At 47.4% G+C, this 19,226-nt stretch overlaps 5 protein-coding genes across 5 annotated transcripts; 1 reads left to right on the top strand and 4 right to left on the bottom strand.

Annotated features, from left to right (window-relative positions):
- Position 1: 1 nt before the first annotated feature.
- LOC117589402 (dolichol-phosphate mannose synthase subunit 2) lies at positions 2–950 on the bottom strand. Its single transcript, XM_034281324.1, has 2 exons — positions 547–950; positions 2–172 (listed from the first exon to the last, which is right to left on the bottom strand). Exons 1-2 carry the CDS (start codon positions 737–739, stop codon positions 36–38), a joined length of 330 nt encoding a protein of 109 aa, XP_034137215.1. The 5' UTR covers positions 740–950; the 3' UTR covers positions 2–35.
- A 645-nt stretch (positions 951–1,595) lies between these two features.
- LOC117589203 (phosphatidylinositol N-acetylglucosaminyltransferase subunit C) lies at positions 1,596–2,792 on the top strand. The gene has a single exon (XM_034280938.1). It carries the CDS (start codon positions 1,654–1,656, stop codon positions 2,512–2,514), a length of 861 nt encoding a protein of 286 aa, XP_034136829.1. The 5' UTR covers positions 1,596–1,653; the 3' UTR covers positions 2,515–2,792.
- Positions 2,793–2,915: 123 nt separating this feature from the next.
- Positions 2,916–11,607, bottom strand: LOC117589198 (zinc/cadmium resistance protein). The gene is given in 8 exon segments (XM_034280926.1): positions 2,916–4,375; positions 4,437–4,671; positions 4,737–5,259; positions 5,316–5,413; positions 5,854–5,978; positions 6,047–6,233; positions 10,989–11,097; positions 11,495–11,607. Coding segments are annotated over 6 exon segments (1,737 nt in total). The 5' UTR covers positions 6,224–6,233; positions 10,989–11,097; positions 11,495–11,607; the 3' UTR covers positions 2,916–3,796.
- A 247-nt stretch (positions 11,608–11,854) lies between these two features.
- On the bottom strand, positions 11,855–16,997 carry LOC117589195 (ATP-dependent DNA helicase Q4). Its single transcript, XM_034280921.1, has 6 exons — positions 16,806–16,997; positions 14,309–16,736; positions 13,596–14,247; positions 12,791–13,543; positions 12,556–12,731; positions 11,855–12,496 (listed from the first exon to the last, which is right to left on the bottom strand). Exons 1-6 carry the CDS (start codon positions 16,905–16,907, stop codon positions 11,946–11,948), a joined length of 4,662 nt encoding a protein of 1,553 aa, XP_034136812.1. The 5' UTR covers positions 16,908–16,997; the 3' UTR covers positions 11,855–11,945.
- Positions 16,998–17,126: 129 nt separating this feature from the next.
- LOC117589200 (glycylpeptide N-tetradecanoyltransferase) lies at positions 17,127–19,059 on the bottom strand. Its single transcript, XM_034280929.1, has 2 exons — positions 18,783–19,059; positions 17,127–18,614 (listed from the first exon to the last, which is right to left on the bottom strand). Exons 1-2 carry the CDS (start codon positions 18,985–18,987, stop codon positions 17,404–17,406), a joined length of 1,416 nt encoding a protein of 471 aa, XP_034136820.1. The 5' UTR covers positions 18,988–19,059; the 3' UTR covers positions 17,127–17,403.
- Between the last annotated feature and the right edge of the window lie 167 nt (positions 19,060–19,226).

The raw sequence follows: 19,226 nt of genomic DNA on the forward strand, positions 1-19,226 counted from the left end.
GATAACCTTTACGGCTCGCTGCTGCTGGTGCTGTTCTAATCACGCTTCACCTTTAGGCTCCAAATGTGGTAGAAGGAGAACGCGGCAATGCCGCCGAGGAAGATGACCCCGAATATACTCGGCACTATGAAGGCGTACTTTAGAGGCGGAAAGAACAGCCGTATGGGATTGCCTGTGGACAAAGAGAGATAGAGAGAGGAGCGCGAGTGAGTAAGAGAGTGAGAATGTGTGTTAGAGGTGTGACCTTGAAAAAGGCTAAAACCCTAGACAGCGTCATTCACATTTCAGGTAACAGTTTAAATCATTTACGCATTAGCATCTACCATTTACTTCTGCTTATATGAATGCATTGTACATAGCATATAGTAGTAGTAATAACTGACCAATTTAAAGAGCGTTACTTTAATTACTGCACAAAGCCGCCCGCGAACCGTGCGGGGATTATTTAATAAAAAAAATGTGTGTATAATCAGCGGAGCAGCTGCTGTTTGTCGTTGCTTCCGCTCGGAGCGGAGCGGAACAGAACGATTCGCAATTCGTACTCACCTTCATCGATGAGCATAAACGGCAGCACCGCCACCCAAAAGAAATAGTAGAAGAGCACGGCGATTGCGGTTATCAAAATGATTTTTCCGAGCTGCGCATTTGAAGCCATAAATAAATGATCGAATGTGTGCGACACGCGACTGGACGACTGTCGGGGGCGACTGCGGAAAACTACGATGCGATTACTACTCATGGGGGCGCACACTCGCAATTCCCCAACTATTTGTGGCTCCACGGGCTCCGCTCCTCTGTCCTATCTGTCCGTCTGTCTGTGTGGTGGTTATAAACAAACAGGTGGTATGTGTGTGCGAGTGTTTTCTTCGATGCAAAATTCTAGCAGCAGTCCAAACAAAAACAACAAGAGCACACCCTCCAGTACGTTGGTGGAATATCTTACGTAAAATCAGGCGGCTCGGGCAATTGTTTATGATTGTAGTAATATAGCTTTCGATTAGCCACTTTTAATTTAATTTGTACGGATTTCTTTAGTTGCTCGCGCGGTTGGTTCGATCCCACGGTCCCGGAATTGTATGATTCTTGAAGTTCGGCTTAACCCACTTAACCCACCTTTCGAAAACAACCATTTATTCAGGTGAACAACATCTGATCCGCGTATAATAATAATGTTTTTAAATGCAGCCTGTAGATATTGTAGATTCATGCTTTCACTTCCCCTACAAACGAGACTTCCACTATATTTTTCACTTGAACTGCACTAAAACTGGTCAAGTTTTACTATTTTCGTGTGGTAAATATCCACTGGGCGACAATGGGTTATCGTTATTTTTTGTTGATCGGAAATCAGTTCCATTAATTTGAAATTCTATTTATTATTACTAGCCAGCAATTACCCAAAGCACCTAGAACATAATTACGTCAGATAAATGAATCAATCTTCTAGAATATTAGCTAACTTTAAGGACTCTGTTTTGTTGGATTGTTTATAAAATAAAGTATAAGCAAAATGGGCCTGGCCTGGGTCCCAAGCAATCGACAGTCACGTTTTAAGATTAAACCGGTATTTTCGGTATTATGTTTTCTATTGTTTTTTCCATACTATGGTCACACAGGAATGCGAATAAATGTAAACAATTTCCATGTTCAAAAATGTCAAAAAAAACGCAGGAGAAACGAAAGCCGTGGGTGAAGAACCTCTATTCGAACCGCGAGTACCCAGACAACTATACCGATGCCAGCTTCCTCAAAGATCTGCGCACCAATCTCCATGTGCGAATCTACACCTACAGAGAGGCCATAGCCGGCATTACGGTGCTGAACAATCAGATCTCCTGCATAGCTGGATTCCTGATACTCTACCAGATGATGCTCAGTGATAGCGTCTCGCCCACCACCATACTCCTGCCAAGCTGTGCGATCACAGGACTTGGCTATCTTTGCTATCGCGGTAGGAGTCTAAGCATGCCGCTACTGGGAGAAGATTCAAAGACCCTGGTGACGGTCGTCCTCTTTGGTTACCTGTTCTCGCCGATGCTGCACACCCTGACACAGGCCATCAGCACGGATACCATCTATACCATGACATTCTTCGTCCTGCTGGCCAACTTGATATTCACCAACTATGGCCTGGACGTGGCCGTGGTCTCCAAAGCCATATCGCTGAATGCGGCCATATTTGGATCCATCTGCCTGGCCTCGCGCCTCTCCACATCGTACCATGCATTTGTGCTGCTCGTCGAAGCTGCCATCTTCTTTGTCCTGTATCCTATCATCACGGAGGCCAACTGGAATGCCCTTTTCATGATCCCCATCTTTGTGATCTGCTGCGGAGCTCTCTACTGTATATCGCGGCCGGTGCTCTGTCTCTACGCGTGCACCACGCTATTCATTAACTTTGTGTGTCCATTCATATTCGTGAGGCAGCAGAAACACAAGTTCAACATCCACGGACCCTGGGACGAGGCCATTGTGGAGGAGAACACCGACGAGAATCTCGATGAGAACTTATAGCGACAGCTTCGCTTCTCACAGCAGCTACAACCAACCGATCATGGTGGCGGCGATGTCGGGGAGCACTAGTCATTGACATTCTGTAATTTATTTGTACATATTTTCTTTCTTACACTTCTTGCATGCATTTTCATTTCAAAAGTATTCATAATCATATCCCATTCTTGTTATTTTGTTGTAAATTAATTTGTAAATACTTGCATGCATTTTAAAAGAAATATATCTTCAATTTTGTTGATGTGCTTGCCCCATGGTGGCCACAATTGTTCCCAATGTAACAAAGTTTTTATCTTTATTGCTGGGGGGATCCCAGAGTGGACTCGACTATTTATTTTCATATGCCTCCAATTAGTGAGCAATTCCGGATGTCCCCTCTTTGTATAAAAGTTACTCAAATTTGATCAGTTGATCGATTATGTTTGACGTTTATTTACAAACATATACACACTTGCGAGTGGCGAGTGAATGCAGATCATAAAATAATACATGATGTATATTCATTATAAAGTTTCGATACGATTAAAATTAAATAGAAACTAGTTTCTCTTGGTTTGCGGTAAAAACTCTTTTTACAATTAGCATTACAACTACTAAGAATAAGAGACACACACAGACTAAGCCTAACTAACGAATCCCTAACAATATGCGGAGTGCATACGATGTGCGCGTACAGACAGTACAACTGTCTTTTAGTCATTCACTAAGCCATAAATAGATATATATACTATATTCTATATATAACTATATTGAATACAATAATTCACTTCTTTTGCGACGGTATAAACTTTTCAAAATGTAAAAAACTGTATCTGTAGTACATATGTGTATTTCTCTGGTTTGGTTGGGCTCACGTTTACTTGTTTAAACTTAAACTTACTAGATTGTTGTGAATTAACTACACTCCTCGATTAGTTATTAAAATATTCTATATAGTATTGTATGCTCTTTATATTGTAAAATGAATGAAACAAAACATGTCCCCATAAAAAGCAGCATCACACACACACGCACTTCCACAAACACTTTCACTGCCCCATTCCCATTCAATTGTGTTTTCATTTTTCAATTAAACTAGCAAACAATCATCAGCCTGCATTGCACCCATCCATCATCTATCAATATACGCTATACTCTCTCTCTCCTCTCTCTCGTTCATTTATCCCTAAAATTCTACTAAGAACAAACAATGGATACAAAAACACTTGAAACACACTAAAATACTGCACCGAATGGCAGCACCAGTCTCCCCCTCACTAACTAACTAAACAGCTAGGGCTTCAAATTAAAGGGCAACCTCATCGCCGTTGCGGCTTCTCAGAGGTGTCACCGTCACCTGCTCCTCAAACTGCTGTTCGGCGCGCAACTGAAGCTCTCGTCGACGCTGTGAGGTCACCGACGACAGATTGTTCCCATCGACACTGCCACACCCACTGCTGGAAGCCACTTCTACTTTGTTGTTGGCGCTTGTTGGCTCGTACATTATATCACGTATTGATGATGTTTCTGCTTTTGTTGCTGCTGCTGCTGTTGCTGTTGCTTTTGTGGCTGATTTTGTTGCTTTTGCTGTTGCTGTTGGCTTGGTCGTGGCAAAGTGTACTACATGTTGCGGTTGCTGTGGCTGTGGCTGTGGCTGCTGCTGCTGTTGTTGCGCTTGCTTTGGATGTTGTCAGACTAATTCGCTCTTTGGCGTTGATGTTGCCGTGATGGCAAGGGAGTCGCTAACTTCCCCGACAGCAGCCCCTTGGTTCCCACTGGACGTTGCCGCATCCAGCAGGGAGCCAGCCTCCACATCGCCAGCCTGACGCGCTGCATTCCGCTGACGACACAGATAAGGCGAATTGGTGGGTGAAGGCAGTTGGTTCTGAAAGGAAATTCAAACCTGAGTATGCTGTAGACATGACAGAACTTTGCCTTTCGCTTACCAATTTATTGTTATTTTGGCAACAAGTGGCCTTGACACAGCCCTCATCGGTGGTGGGACAGTCGAGGGCACAGCAATCGGAGCCGCTCATGTTGATGCTGGAGGTACCGTCGGACATGTTGCAGGCCTCGATTTCGCTAAACTCTGGCTGAATGGTAGTGGAATGTATGCCCTCATTGTGGAAGAACTCCTTGACCTTTTCGGCAATTTTCATGTATTCCGACAGATTGCGGCAGCTTCAAAGGGGAAGATTAATCATTAATTAAGTCGATTATGAATGATATTTCCTGCCGAAACTTACCGTATATGTGCAGAGGCAATGATGCGATCGCCTGCCAGCTGCCACACATGAAACTCGTGCACTGCCAGCACCCCATCAACCTTTTCCAGCAGACGCTTCTGTATGGCATCCACCTGGATGTGCGTGGGCACAGTCTGCAGCAAAATCAAGGCTGATTCACGCAACAAAGGCCACACCGAGTGCAGAATGAGCACCACGAGCACAATCGAGAGAGCGGGATCCATGTAGTAGCGGTACTCCCATTTAGTTGTCCACACCACAACAGCACTTATGACCACAATGACGCTGCCCAGGGCATCGCTGAGTACGTGCAAGAAGGCGCCTCGCATGTTCATGGAGCCGGGATCATGGCTGTGGCCATGGCTTGATTTCTTAATTTGTTTCTTCTCCTTTTGCTTCTCGTAGGCATAATCATTCTGCTCATCATCGCCCTCGCCCTCGTCTATGTTGGCCAATTCGGTGAGGCGACTGTGATTGCGAGTAAGACCGCCGCCATGCGAGTGTCCATGGTGTCCGCCATGCTCTGTAAAAGGTAAATTCTGTTAGAAAATGGCGTGGATGTAAATGCATATATCTTACCGTATAGCAGACACAGTCCAATCACATTTACGATTAGTCCCAGCACTCCAACAATAACCAAGAGCTTGGGCTGATGGATTTCCTCCATTTCAATGAATCTGATAAAGGAAAGAAAAGGATTTAAACATAGATTCTCGAGCATTTTCTTTAGCACAATCGCTTTTGCGTGTCGAGCATGAAAGTGAGCGATGGCAGTAAGAAATTATCCTGCAAGCCATAGCTGTCGTACGCTCAATCTAAAGGGTATCTGCTTCACCTCGTAAAATATGCACGCGGAATGTAAATTCAATAAAAACCCAAACCCACACATTGGCAGTTGGCATTAACACGAAATATTAACTCACACACGAATAAAATTAAGATACTTTCAGAAAATGTAATCAAATCACGTCGACGAGCTTTATGGCTTAATGCTCCGCTCACAGATCAACTTTGATCGATCCCATGCGATCGGATCAGATCGATTCAGAGCCACTGGGGCGTGGACTTTGATGGGTAATTACTCTCAATCCCAGTTCCCAATCCGAATTACACTCACCGCTTGCATGCCTCAATGGTGATGCTGAAGCAGAGCGCCACCAGAAACACGGCATTGACCAAAGCACCCAGAACCTCGGCACGGGCCCAGCCAAATGTGTTCTTCGACCATTTTTTCGGTGACATCTGTCGATTGAGAATGAGATATTAGAGCGGTGCGCTATCAATGCGAGGGTCTTAGGGGAGGCACTTACCTTCACAGACAGAAATGATATAACCAAAGCGGCAATGTCACCCAACATATGAAAGCTGTCGGCCACCAAAGCCATGGAGTTTGTCACATATCCAACGATGATTTCAACGAAGAAAAAGAACGCCGTCAGCCACATCATGGAGAGCAGGCGGCACTTCTTGCCCGAGTACTTGGCCATCTTGGAGAAGCTGCAAAAGAGAACAGAGCCCATATTAATATCAATATAAATCAATTTTCCCCCCAAACTTATCTGAAGTTCATTCAACCAACCGCTGCCTTGGAAAATCCGCTTTTTCCAGGCACGTAGGCACCCAAACAAATTTCCAACAAATTGAGTTTTTCACTTTGCAATTGTTTTCCCATTTGCTGTTGTTCTCAAACTGTTTTCCATTTAGCCTTTTGTTCGTTCAATGGGTGGAAAGTTTTAGCCTTGCCCTTCCGCCAGGCCAGCCCCGTATTTTAGAGCGGAATTTAATTGAATTCAAAAGATAGAAGCAGCCCGATAGCCCCTATCCGTTCCGTATTGGTATGCGGGGGCTTGGCTTTGTTCCACGCTTGAATGGATAGCTCCACCTCCATCTAGGGGAGATTGATAATGTACCAAAAACTCACGCAAATAACTGCATTTTACGGAAGCACACCTCTGCTTTAGTCTGTGGTTTGAAGTGGAGTTTGTAAATGAAGTGTAGACGTGGCAAGCGAATCAATTTTGTATGCAAGTGGATCGTTGGCATCTAAGGAAAGGCGACACTATTGCCCAGACCCGTTGCCAGGGGCGTCCAACAAACAAAGGGGAAATCAGAGAAGGGGAAGAAACACTGTAAGCATATGGACAGGGAAGCAAACAACTGTGGAGATGGAGAGGTAAGGGAGGCAAACAAAAAGTGGGGGTCTGTTCTGGGTAAGAAAAACAATTTGAAATTCCAAATGAAATTCAGCACCCAGAAAGCACACAAAACCCAATCGTTGGCTAAGCAACCCACTTGTCAAATGGGGAAGTACGGGTAGCACACACTAAAGCGGATGTCAAGAACACATGTACACCTATACCTGTTCCTCTACGATGGGGATCCAGGGGGGATATTTGCACTATCTTCATTGTCATTCTTAGATCTCTGACTAAAAGTAAAAGCCAACACAAACTGATTACACAATCTCCTATGGCGTTCTTCTTATCTCACTCTTCCCGCTCTTTTGATCGGCACACGAGACGCCAAAAATAAAAGGTTTTCTTTTTGTTGTTTCTTTTTGCATTTGGATTTTTATCAACATACATATTCTCCTGCTTTCACGGTCTTACCCCACCCCCTACGTGAGCGCTAGTGGGTGTCGTGCGCAGAGGAGCGACAGCGGAAGGGGTTCTCGCCAATAGATGCGTACTTTTGTATGACAATATGAAAAAGACAATGGAGAGAGAGAGGAGAAAAGAGAGCGAGAGGTTTTTTTTGCAATTTGATTTTTATCTATCTGTTCTCTCGCTTTCACCCCCTTCTTTGGCTATTTGGGTACATTTGGGTACCGTGCGCACAGGAGTGGAAGGGGTTTCGCCGATAAATGCGTACTTTGGGTACCGTTATCTTTCGACGGACCATCCTCTGCTGCAATTTACATGTCCGGGATAGGGAAAGGGAAGCTATTATGCTAGATAAACACCAATGATAAGCGATAAGCTCTTTGTGATTATTCTCTGATTTGGAAGCCTGTGCGCAAAAGGCAAACACAGACACACAAGTGCCAGAGACAGGGCCACAGGCACACGACGACAATGCTTATCTAGGAGGGTGGGTGGTGGGGAGGGGACTGGGTAGAGTCATTGCATGGATACAACGTTTTTCTTGTTTACAATGTTGGAAATTTATATCCGAAGCAAATAAACAACAGTCAGAGTACTATTCATAATTTGTATTGAAACAAAGGGGATCGGAACCATAGAAATTACGAGAAAGGAAGATTGCTATGATGCACCGAAGATTATACACCCTTAAAGAAGGTTCTATATATAGATTTGAAACACTTTGACCGCATGATCTGCCCCACTAAGAGACTTGTCACCGTAGAAACAGACAGATGGCCATGGCTATCTCCATGTTGGATATGTTTCATTTTGTACACACTTTTGATTAGTTTCACTTCACACTTCACGTTTAAAGGGTATTTATAACAACAAGTAAATCCCTGAAACACACTCGTATATATGTCGCTGTTAACACGGATGAAAACGTATCGTATCGTATGCGCCTTGGCAAGTAAGCACTTGTAATTCCGTAAAAACAACAATATTCTAGTAAATATTATTCCGAAACTTACAACGAAACAAAAAGTATATAGTGTCCACTGCGAAACAGAACTTACTTACAGCTGTTCGTGTGTCGTGAGTCGAGTCTGTAATATTATAAGGAACCTCAAGCGGGAGGAAACCTCGTTCGTTCACACTTGATTAAATACTGCATACAAATTACTGCCTGCCTGTGACTCGGGCATGTGCAGCGTTCACGGACGGCACTGCCACCGCCCCGTGGTACCTGGTGTGTGCCCAAGGAGATAGCGCCGGGCCGGGACAGGCCAAGCCAACCGAATGGACAACCGAGCGATGGCTTAAAATATGTCACTGGGAATCACTGATAGGCGGACTGTGTGGCTCCGCTCAGTTAAGCTCTGCTGAGCTCTTCAGCAGCGTGCCTTGGCAATGGTCAAACGAGCGAACAAGCGAACGTGTTTGGCATGAAACAGGTAGACAAGTCGCTTAAATTATGGTTAAGCCATTGATGAAATCAACGCTATATGCTACAACTTAATATATTTGATCACTTAAAGCGGTAATGTTACGTCACTGCCGAAATAAAGAGAGATTTTGACACTCTACACGCCCCCGTAACTCACGCCTAAGTCTAGTAATTTAAATTAAATTTGACTTTGACATTGGATATGGCCTTGGGTCGCATAGGGGGAATACGTGATTTGTTCTACATATCAAAACTGATAATTTCCGGCATTGATTTGTTTGCTGTCTTGCCTCAAGGATGTTTCTATACTGGCTACATAGAAAATCGATGCGTATGTCTATGATTTTCTATATATATTTCCATATGTATGTATGTATTTATCGTACATCTAGACAGCACGTGACATGCGTGGCCTACGAAACTCAATTAAAATCAATTCAAAATGCAGCTCACAATCCGCTACTGATTCAAAGTACAATTTCCAGTGGCTTTTACATATCTACTCTCCAGCATTGATCTACTTTTGGGTATGGCTTTTGGTTGGTGGCGGCGCCTCCCACAGGGCCTTTGCTGTCGAACGATAAGAGAATTTTTCATGCTGCTTGATTAGAGCGAACAGCGGTGGAAACAGCGCGACTGACTGCTCGCTGTCCAGTCTGCAATCACTCAAACACCAAAAAGTACAGAAACCGCAGGCCGATAAGCTAATCGGATAGTGTAAACGATATCTGGGAAGCATGGGAACATATGGGTGCTACAGATAGGGCTATAATTGCACTATATTGCTCGTTATTTATGAATTTTTCTTGGGAAATTACTTCAGCGCAACTCCACCCCGTTACTGTATAACAAATAAAAGCAATCAAGTAATTATTTTAATGTCAGAAATTGCACGGCAGCAGTTGACCCACAAACCAGAAATAAAGGGCCTGAAAAAGAGGAAGCTAAAAGAGAGAAAAAAGCAACCCATTTTTTCTCCAGCGATTAACCTGCTTCTGCCTACAGGCCCCCGTGGGCATCGAAAACTTTGCTGCGTGGGAGTGGCTGTGGAGTGCGTTACCTGCACCACCCCAAAGGGCAGCAGAGACCACGAGCACCTGTGACAAATACAGAACTAAACAGTAGGGAAATTGCATTGTTTGGTACATGTGTCCAGCTCTATATATAGCCACATTTTGCATTGCCAATAAATGGAAAATAAATCCAATTTCAAATAGAGAATCCCTCCCACTCGTACTCGTATTAAGGCTCATATCTATATAGATTCTAAGCCACAATTGCCTTGCTCTGTCTGCTTCCAAGATTAGATCGTGCCCCTGCCCGCTCTCTTTTTGCGCTGTGGTGTTTGGTCGGGTGTGAGGGTGTGGGGAAGTAGCCTTATCTGGACCTACGCTAACCCACATTCGTGGCTGCAGTCGTAAATTAAGTCGACTTTATGGCAAACATAACCCACTTTTGCTGTTTATTTCGGCTGCAGTCAATATGTTTAGACCACAAATCAAGTGTATGTAATGCTAATCAAATATTTAACACCCAAAATGCACAAAATCAACTGAATAATTCAGGCTGCATGATGCATGAGCTTGTTTTAATTTACTTGCCACAGAATTCTATTAACACGTATTGATTTTTCTCCCTCCCGCTCTCTCTCTCTTGGGTTTTCTCCAACCGACTTCTCAGTAAATATGCAGGGTGGAGGACGGTGTGGAGCATGGCCTTTTAAATCGAATTATATTGTCCACAATTTCAACATGCATTTAATTCAACAAAGTACATGGAGAGACAGAGAGAGATTTTCTTCAAGAACAACAAGCGGCAGTGAGTCAGAGAAGAAACGGATAAACAAATGATTAATCCATGTCGTGCTTCTTCCCATATCATAATGACTAGCAACCGGTTATGCAGCCAGGGGAAGCACACACATGCGATAAATTCAGGAATAACAAGTCCTAGACACAGACAGAAGAACATCAGAGGCAGGTTGAAAGGCACTCCCCAGGGATTACATCAATTGTCAAAATGCAAATATCGAGCGCGAATACGTGCCGAGGGACGTCTACCTGGGCGGAAAGGGAGTGGGAAGTGCACACCCGCCGCCCAGTTCGGTGACCCAAAAGGGCCCGCGACAGGCATGTACACGTTTACTTTTCTCTGGCTGTTGCTGCTTCTGCTTCTGCATTGTTCTGATTTTACTCTGAGTAGGTAGTAGGTAGAACTTACCGAAGCTGTGATGCCTGCTTGGTAATTGACGCTGCTGCTGCTGTTGGTCTGCTGTTTCACTGCCTGAGTGGCCGCAGGAGGTGCGGCTCTGACTCCAACACTGAAGTGGCTGCAAGCAAAAGTTTATATCGTTATATCGCTACACTTTTTCCATACACAATTCAATGATATGTATATGCAGTTTTCTAGAGGCCGTGTGGGGGTGCGGCACGGGAACAAAGCAGACAACTTATGTGCCAAGGAAATGCGCAGCATGCAAAGTTATCTGCAGAAATTGTAAACTTCTCCGATAGCCAGGCCACGCGCAAAAATTCCTGCGCTTCTGCAGAGAGGGGGTGGTGCACGCTGTGAGTACAGTAAATATGTACATATGGATGTATGTATATATAGAACGTGTAATAATTCTGCACAGTCACAACTCTGGTGTTCGGGAAATGGAATACAACTTATGCACGTGCACTTGTGAGTAATTGGTCAATGGGCTTTCACGCTATCTGCGGCCGTACCGATAATTGCTTTAATGGTTTTCGCACACGAGAGCGCACAGGCGGAGAATCAACAGCAACGGTTTGCGACTTTAATAGTTATTAGGGATGTTAAACATATTGGATATATGGATGTATCAATATATCGATATATACTTATCGTTGATGATATATTATGCGATACTTGTTCAAACTGTATGATATATTAAAATGGGTCTTTTTGTGTAATGTTTCATTAATGTAACAACTTGTTAAGCAGTTCAGGGTATATTTCATGTCGTTATATACCCGAGACTTTGGATTTATCGACTCACATGGTAATTGTGAAAAATATCGATACTTTTATGCGATAAGCGGCACTTTAATTGATCGACTTTAATCTCTACATATTTTACTTTATTTAAACAGACTTAACGATGCCGCTTGGCTACAGCTATTTTTAAAAGGAACAAAGGACAATGTCAGTTCTGACTCAAGTACGCCGTTTGATTATCTCCTGATTGGCCAACAGGAGAATACGATTAAAGTCGACCTTCATGTGGGCGCGCCAGAACTTGCAACGTCCCCACATGACGGCCGGGTAGTTTGGACTCGTAATGCCATGGAATATGCGCGCAATATTCCGTCCCGTAAATGTGTTGTCGGGATACATGTTGATCAGGGAATGAACATCATCCACGATGCTCTCATCCGGAACATTGCTGGGCTCAATCTCCAGTTGAAGGTCCTGCGGATAGTCGTTCTGGAAGTAATTCCTCACAATGGCCTTCAGTTGTGTGCAACGATCCTGCGGAAAGTCCGCACTGCAGCAGTGACCACACGAACTGTAGGCCACGGCAGAAAGGCCATGGGCCACGTACTGCAGCTGAATCAGCTGCGTCTTCTCCTGCTTGACGGAGCGCGTGTAGAGCGTGTCCAGGGCACTGTCGATCTCCGTTTCGGTGAAGTCCCCGGGAACCTTAATGCGGAAACCCAAATCATAGAAGCTGACCGTGATGGGCGAACGCTTTGGGAAGCCACCAACTAGGAATGAGCGAAAATGTCAGAAACGTTTCACACGAAATCTTCAATGTTAGTCGTACCCTTAATCCACTCCAGATCCTTCAGCTGATACTTAACCACACCGCTGTTCCAGCCAATGCCAGCGGCAATGTCCGTCACCGAAAACTCAATGATATTCGAGTCATCCTTGAAGCTCTTGTCCTTGATCTGCAGGGCAATGGCCATGGCCAGCGGCGGACACTCTTTGGCTGCATGCCTGCCGAAGGAGAGAATGTAAAGAGGATTGGTTTCACCCAAAGATTGTGCCACACTTACTTCAAATACTTTGGTCCACCGTAGGATATCACCTTGGCCATGATATACGCCGAGCTGAGGACATTTATGCACCAACGCGGCTCGAGTTCCATGTAGCAGAGCAGCGTGGATATATTCTCGGCGGGAATGTCCAGAGTTTCCACAGTCTTCTCCACAGAGAAGCCAATCTCATGCCCCGGACAGACATGATGCCGTGTTCCGTCAGCCTCTAATGCTGGGACGGGTGCGGGTGCTGCTCCCTTCGGCAATTGCTTCTCACAGCTGCAGGGCACAAAGATCTTTTGCAGCAGCTTCCTTATCACATGGCGATCAATGGAATTGGCGTATACATGACGCCGCAGCTCGCCCTGATCGCCGCCCCTCGCGTCCAGAAAGAGATGGCAATGGGCGTGCAAGCCATCGCGACCAGCGCGTCCAATCTCCTGCACGTAGCTCTCGAAATTGCGCGGCATATTGTAGTGGATGACGGCTCGAATGTCCGGCTTGTTGATGCCCATGCCAAAGGCAATGGTGGCCACCACAATGCGCAGCTCATTGCCCATAAAAGCCTTCTGGATGGTGCGTCGTCGCGATGCTGGCATACCCGCATGGTAAGGCTCGGCCTGCCAGTTTACGCGCTTGCGCTTCTTGCCCTGCTCCTGGCCACCTGCTGGCTTTCTGCGATCCTGCACGCAGGTGCGTATGAAGCCGGCAATCCGCTCGCATTCATCACGACGCGTGCAGTAGATGATGATCGACTGGCAAGACTCGAATCTGCAAAGAAAGTGTTACGTAAAGGTTGGATGATGTACAAACTATGGCTTACCTCTCACTGTTCAGCAGCTGAAGCAGTGCTGCATCGCGGTTCTCATCCTTGGACACGGATAGGATCAGATTATCTGGCAGCGGAGTGTCACTAATGATGCCCCGCTCCCCATCCGTGATGCCCAAGTGACGGATGATGCTCATCCTCGTGGGCAGCGTGGCTGTGGCGGTCAGACCCAGCACTGTCTGTACGCCAAGATTTTTCTTCAGGACCTTGCAGATCATCAGATAGCTGGGCCGAAAGTTGTGGCTCCACTGGGACACACAATGGGCCTCGTCGATGCACGCAAAGGCAATAGGCGGCAGCTTGCGCAGAATGGCACCAAAGCCTGTGGCCCGCTCCCCCGACACCACAGCCTCGGGCGACACAAGCAGAATGTCTATCTCCCCGTTGGCAATCATCTCCTGCACCTTTATGCGCTGCTGGGGCGTCTGGTTGGTGTGCAGGCAGTGGGCGCGCAGAAAGTGGGGCACTCCCGTCACCTGATCCTCCATCAGCGACACCAGCGGCGAGATGACCAGCGTGATGGCACCCCTCTGCCGGTTGTACAGATACGCAGGCAACTGGTAGCACAGCGACTTGCCACTGCCCGTGCTTAGGGTGACCAAAGAGGACAGTCCCGAGAGTGTGCGCATAATGGCACGATCCTGACCTGCAAATTAACAAACAAAATGACTCAAAAATGTGATGCCTGATTGCTGTTATGGCTTTACCTTTGCGAAAGTTGCTGTGGCCAAACATGTGCAGGGCTTCCAGGACCTCGGGTGTTGCCTCCTGCACACTGCCATCGGGCAGCAGATCGTACAGCGGCTGCACGCCGCCATGCTGGCTGCGACTGGCGCCGCCCGAAGTGGAGGCGGCATCCAGGCCAGCTTGTTTGAGAAACTCTTCGGGAATCTTGTGGCCCACATAGGTCTTAATGGGGGAAGCTGGTGCCTGCGACTGTGACGCTGCCACAGCAGCATCCAACGCTTCAAAGTCTATATCCGGTTCATCGCTAGACCAGTCTGGGTCTGGACAAGGCTGCCCCTCTGCGCCATCACTGTGACTCTCCTCCTCCTCCTCCTCACTCTCCTCAGACTCCTCCTCTTCGATTTGCAGAATTGCCGCATTGGCCGCCTGCGGCAGACGCTCAATGTTGCGACTGTGCGCCACCAGGGCGCCCTGCGAGGCCATTTCCTGTGCCTCGGCCAGCGTGGGAAAGGGCGAGGGATCCTCTTCCAGCTGCGCGGAAAGCGGCAGCAGACTGTCGCCCTTCATCTTGCACTGCTGGGCAAAGTGGCCGACGCCGCCGCACTGGAAGCAGGTCAACACTCCGCCATCACAGCCGCCCATGTCCATGTCCGGGCCAGACAGAGCCGCAATGTGCTTCTTGTGGCGCCACTGCTGCTTCTTGTACTTGGTAAAGTTCACGGACTTCTTGCCCCGCACAAATTTCTTCTTCTGTATGTTGATGGTCACAAAGTTCTCGTTCAGTTTGCCCGAGGCCACGCGCTCCTCCAGCTTCTTTCTGGCTGCAGCTCGCTTCTCATTCACGGGGAAGTTGCCACCTGCTAGTCCGGATCCTGCTGCCATTATAGGCGTGGCAAAGGTGTTTATGTAGCGCTGGGCTGTGACGTCTGCCTGTTCCAGTTCCTGGGCATTAATGCGTGGCACGGAGGTTACTTCGCCCGCCTCCAGGGCGAGCATATACTTGAGATCTTCTGGATCCAATGGCTGGCTCGGTTCTTCCTCCTCTTCCTGTGGTTCGGGCTCTGCCGCTGCTTTTGGCTTCTTCTCTGCCTTTGGCTTCTTCACTGGCTTTGTTTTCTTCTCTGCCTTTGGTTTCTTCTCTGCCTTTGGCTGCTTCTCTGCTTTTGGCTTCTTCTCTGCCTTGGGTTGGGTGGTTTGTCTTTTTCCCGCTGCTTGCTTACGCTTTGCCTTGGCTTTCTTCCCTTCCTCCGGCTCATAGGTGGCGTCTTGCTCCTCCTCATCCGCAGAAAAGTCTTTGAGTATGGACTCCTCCTTCTCTTCAGGTTCCGGTAAGGAGACTTCCATAGGCTCGGTGCTAGCTGCTGCTACTATAACTTCTACCTCTGCCTCCGCCTCCGCCTCTGGTGCAACCTTTCGCCGCTTGGCCAACTGCCGATACTCCTGCGGTTCGGGCTCCTCGTCACTTTCGGCCACCACAGAGTCGGAATCGCTGTCCGTTTCCTGCTCTGCAGGTGCTTTTGCCACCGGCTCTGCCTTCACTTCAGGCTGAGGCTGCTGCTTCTCCAGACTCTCGCTTGACCGCAGCATGCTCAGATCGATGTTTGCCAGGCCGTAGTTGACTTTCTTAGGCTGATGATCGGCATTGTTATTGGGCTCTGGCGCTGTCGCTGCATCGAGAGTGTTCTCCTCGGTGTTCCTTTGCAGCCAGCCTTCGTCTACGTGCGTCTTGATGGCACCTTTGTGTTGCTCCGTGGCTAGATGTGGCGTGGCAGCCAGGGCAAGCTCTTTCTCTTTGTATTCCTGCGCTTTGCGTATGAGAATTGTCTCAAAGTCGGGCAGTTCCTCGGCGAGATCATCGTGCCTAGGCCGGCTGTCTGACGAGGCAGAGGAGGACACATTGGAGGAACTGCGGGAGAGTGGCTTGCGGGGATTGCGCTTGGCAAAGCCGCGTGTAGATTCAAATAGTTTGGCACTGAGGCTTGGCTTCAAGCCGGCCGCCCGCTGCTTTGGCTGTTCGTGTGGCAACGAGGGAGTCAATGGCTCCTCTCCCTGCGGCTTCTTGCTGACATCTGTGCCCCAGGCATTTCGATTGATGGGCAGCTCTTCGACGGCTTCGAATTTCCTTATGACATGATTTTCATCACGATTTACGAGGTTTGTCAGGGCCTGAGGATTGGGCAGCTCTTCCAGATTGGAGAAGCCTCCTCCACTCGCCGCTTGCTGGTCCACAATCGAGGATATGTCCATCGGTAGTTGGGGCGCGTTCTGCATGCTGATGTCGTTGTCCAGCAGACTGACTCCCAGCTCGCTGGCCTGGGACATTTCCAGGACGTCGAAGCCATCCTCGCTGAGCACGTCGTTGAGGGTCTCCTCCAGAAATGAGGTCTTTAGCTTGTAGTACATCTTGTAGGAGTCGCGTATGTCCTGGCCGGCCTCGCGTATGTCGTACTGTCCGCAAAAAACAAACAAATAAACAAATTACAGATTGCGACTCTGTGGGGTGGGATTCGATCTCACCTTGGAGGGCACACGGCCACGCTTCTTCTTGAAATCCCTTTCCCACACTTTGACGCGCAGCTTATACTTTTCATATTTCTGCTTGAAGATTGGATCATCCATGGCTAACAATTTAAATTAAAACATTTAGAAAAACACACCGACACGCACACACAAGTATGTGTTTTGCTGAGCGCGCGCTTTTTCTCCCCGCGCTGCCACACCGATGCAATGTTCTAGCGCTGCCACACCGATGCAATGTTCTAGCGCTGCCATATTGATTAAATTGTTACATCGATATCGATAGCTGCCAATATATTCAACAATTTGTTAATGATAATGTTAAATTTGACAATTCGACAATTCGCTTGTTGTTTTTATTCGTACAAAATATTCAAGCCTGGCAATTGCCAACTGCATTATTCTTATAAAATTTGGTAAAGAGAAGCTAAGCAAAGAAACGCCCCGCCCGACCGCAAGTGAATATAGAAAAGTTTGACTTTCAGCACAGCTGTGGCTGGGGAAGGGATGTGGGGGAATTTTGATCAACGTACGTGATTCAAACTGGGCGAGAATGTAGATAAGACTGATGTGAGAAAGTGCGAGTGTTTGGGTCTTCTTACATGAGGATCAGGGCTATTTCCTCCGGCTGCATGGCCGGGCATCGCCAGTTGTACAAATAATATTGCAGGTTTCCGTCGCCAGCACCGAATTTCAATGGTGTAAAGTACTTTTTGTTCTCCATCAGATCGAGGGCGTTGTAGACATCCATTTGGACATTACGGGCCGATATCAATGCATCGTTCATCAGGTCCAGCCAGGGGGTTTTCGTCGAGACATTGTAGAAGGAGTAGGCGGCACGGACAGCCTTGTGCACGGGATGGTGCATCACAGAGGATGGCAGACAATAGTAGCTGGTCAGATCGGTGATATTTCCCTTCTCATCCGCCACCACGAAGCAGTCGATGATGCCCTCCCTGGGTGTGAACCAGTGACGGAACTCCTCTTTGCTGAATACTGGGGAGAGGGAGAATTTCTTCAGATAGTCCTCGAGCAGCTTGTGGGCCTTGTCCATGTCCTTGGCCGTGATGCGACGATAGCCCTTGGTCTTGGTCTGATCTGGCAGTTTGTACAGCTTCACAGTGCGTTGCATGGTCATGTTGCGGGCCAGGTGCGAGAAGCGCACATCCACCAGCTTCTTGGGATTCAGCGAACGATGCCAGTAGCGACAGGTGGCCACTGGCGTGGGCAACACCACTCCGGCAGTGTAGGCAGCTTGGAAAATACCCGTCAGGTTAACGCGTCGCGTTATCTCACGTATCAAGACCGGGGCAACCCGCTTGCTCCGCAGTTTCTTGTGCACGCACAAGAAGTTTATGTCGACCACTTTTAGGACCTTGTCGTAGGCCTTGAGTTTGCTCGGAATGGCTGAGATGAAGCCCACAAGCTTGCCGGACTTCTCGACACGCACACCGACATGCCAGTCCCGCTTCCAGCCAGGTGGCTGCAGCGACCATTTGAGAAACTCCGGCTGATAGTCGAATCGAAACATGGCGTCATCGTCCTCAACATAATTCTCGTTCAACAGCGTATACAGCTCCTTCAGGTCATTGGTGTCATTGAGATCCAATGTGACCCACTTGAAGCCGCCGGGCAAAGTGTACGGATCGGCCCGAATCATGGCGACCTCCTTGTTTGGCTCAATGCACTCATTGGTGGTCACCTGCTCGTCCAACTTTGTCACTGGCTGTGTGGACCAGAAGGCAAACTTTTTCGCCTGTCGGCTAGCCACCACGTCGGAGACGGCCTGCATTAAGGCCTGCTGCTTGCCTGAAAGGGAATCGGAGGTATTGATTTTAATATTGTATCTCATGTGCGTGTGGCTCCTCCTCCTTCCACCGCCAAAACTGTTTCCTGGCCAAACCTAACCTCATTCTTTCATATTTCGGGAAAATGGCTCCTCCTGGTGGTTTGGGGTGTTGAAGTGGAAAAACTTACTTGCAGCCGACACAGAGTTGCCGCCATTTGTGGTCTGATCCTCCTGCGCCAATGCCTCATTCTCGTTCTCCGAGTCGTGCATTTTTAAGCCGGCAAGGACTTTTTCCAGCATTTCCTCTGAGGCCGCCATCACGTCTTTGGCCGACTCCTTAAGGTCCTGTGCATTGTCGTCCGCATCGGGTGAGGCCGGTTTGTCGTTCGGCATGTTCTGCACTTCTTAATTATTGTTATTTTCAACAAAATATAAATTGCAATGAATCGCAAAAAATACGAGCAGCTGACTGGAACCTACCGATAAGTAAAATACTATACGAGGTCGGTATTTATGTTCGGGCTGACAGTTGTTTTACAGCACTGCAAACACTAATTTTCACTATTTTTCTAAGCTCTATATTTTTGTGGGTGCTATGGACTTGGAGGACAATGCAGAGAGCATGTCCAATG

Source organism: Drosophila guanche, unplaced genomic scaffold (assembly GCF_900245975.1).
Source record: "Drosophila guanche unplaced genomic scaffold, DGUA_6, whole genome shotgun sequence".
Classification (NCBI taxonomy): Eukaryota; Metazoa; Arthropoda; class Insecta; order Diptera; family Drosophilidae; genus Drosophila; species Drosophila guanche.

Coding starts and splice junctions, on each gene's coding strand:
- LOC117589402 (XM_034281324.1), bottom strand. CDS start 739: ATGAGTAGTAATCGCATCGTAGTTTTCCGCAGTCGCCCCCGACAGTCG. Junction 173..546: donor GTTTATGCTCATCGATGAAG/GTGAGTACGAAT, acceptor CTTTGTCCACAG/GCAATCCCATACGGCTGTTC.
- LOC117589203 (XM_034280938.1), top strand. CDS start 1,654: ATGTCAAAAAAAACGCAGGAGAAACGAAAGCCGTGGGTGAAGAACCTC.
- LOC117589195 (XM_034280921.1), bottom strand. CDS start 16,907: ATGGATGATCCAATCTTCAAGCAGAAATATGAAAAGTATAAGCTGCGC. Junction 16,737..16,805: donor GTGGCCGTGTGCCCTCCAAG/GTGAGATCGAAT, acceptor TTTTGCGGACAG/TACGACATACGCGAGGCCGG. Junction 12,732..12,790: donor GGTGGACCAAAGTATTTGAA/GTAAGTGTGGCA, acceptor CTCCTTCGGCAG/GCATGCAGCCAAAGAGTGTC.
- LOC117589200 (XM_034280929.1), bottom strand. CDS start 18,987: ATGCCGAACGACAAACCGGCCTCACCCGATGCGGACGACAATGCACAG. Junction 18,615..18,782: donor CAACTCTGTGTCGGCTGCAA/GTAAGTTTTTCC, acceptor ATTCCCTTTCAG/GCAAGCAGCAGGCCTTAATG.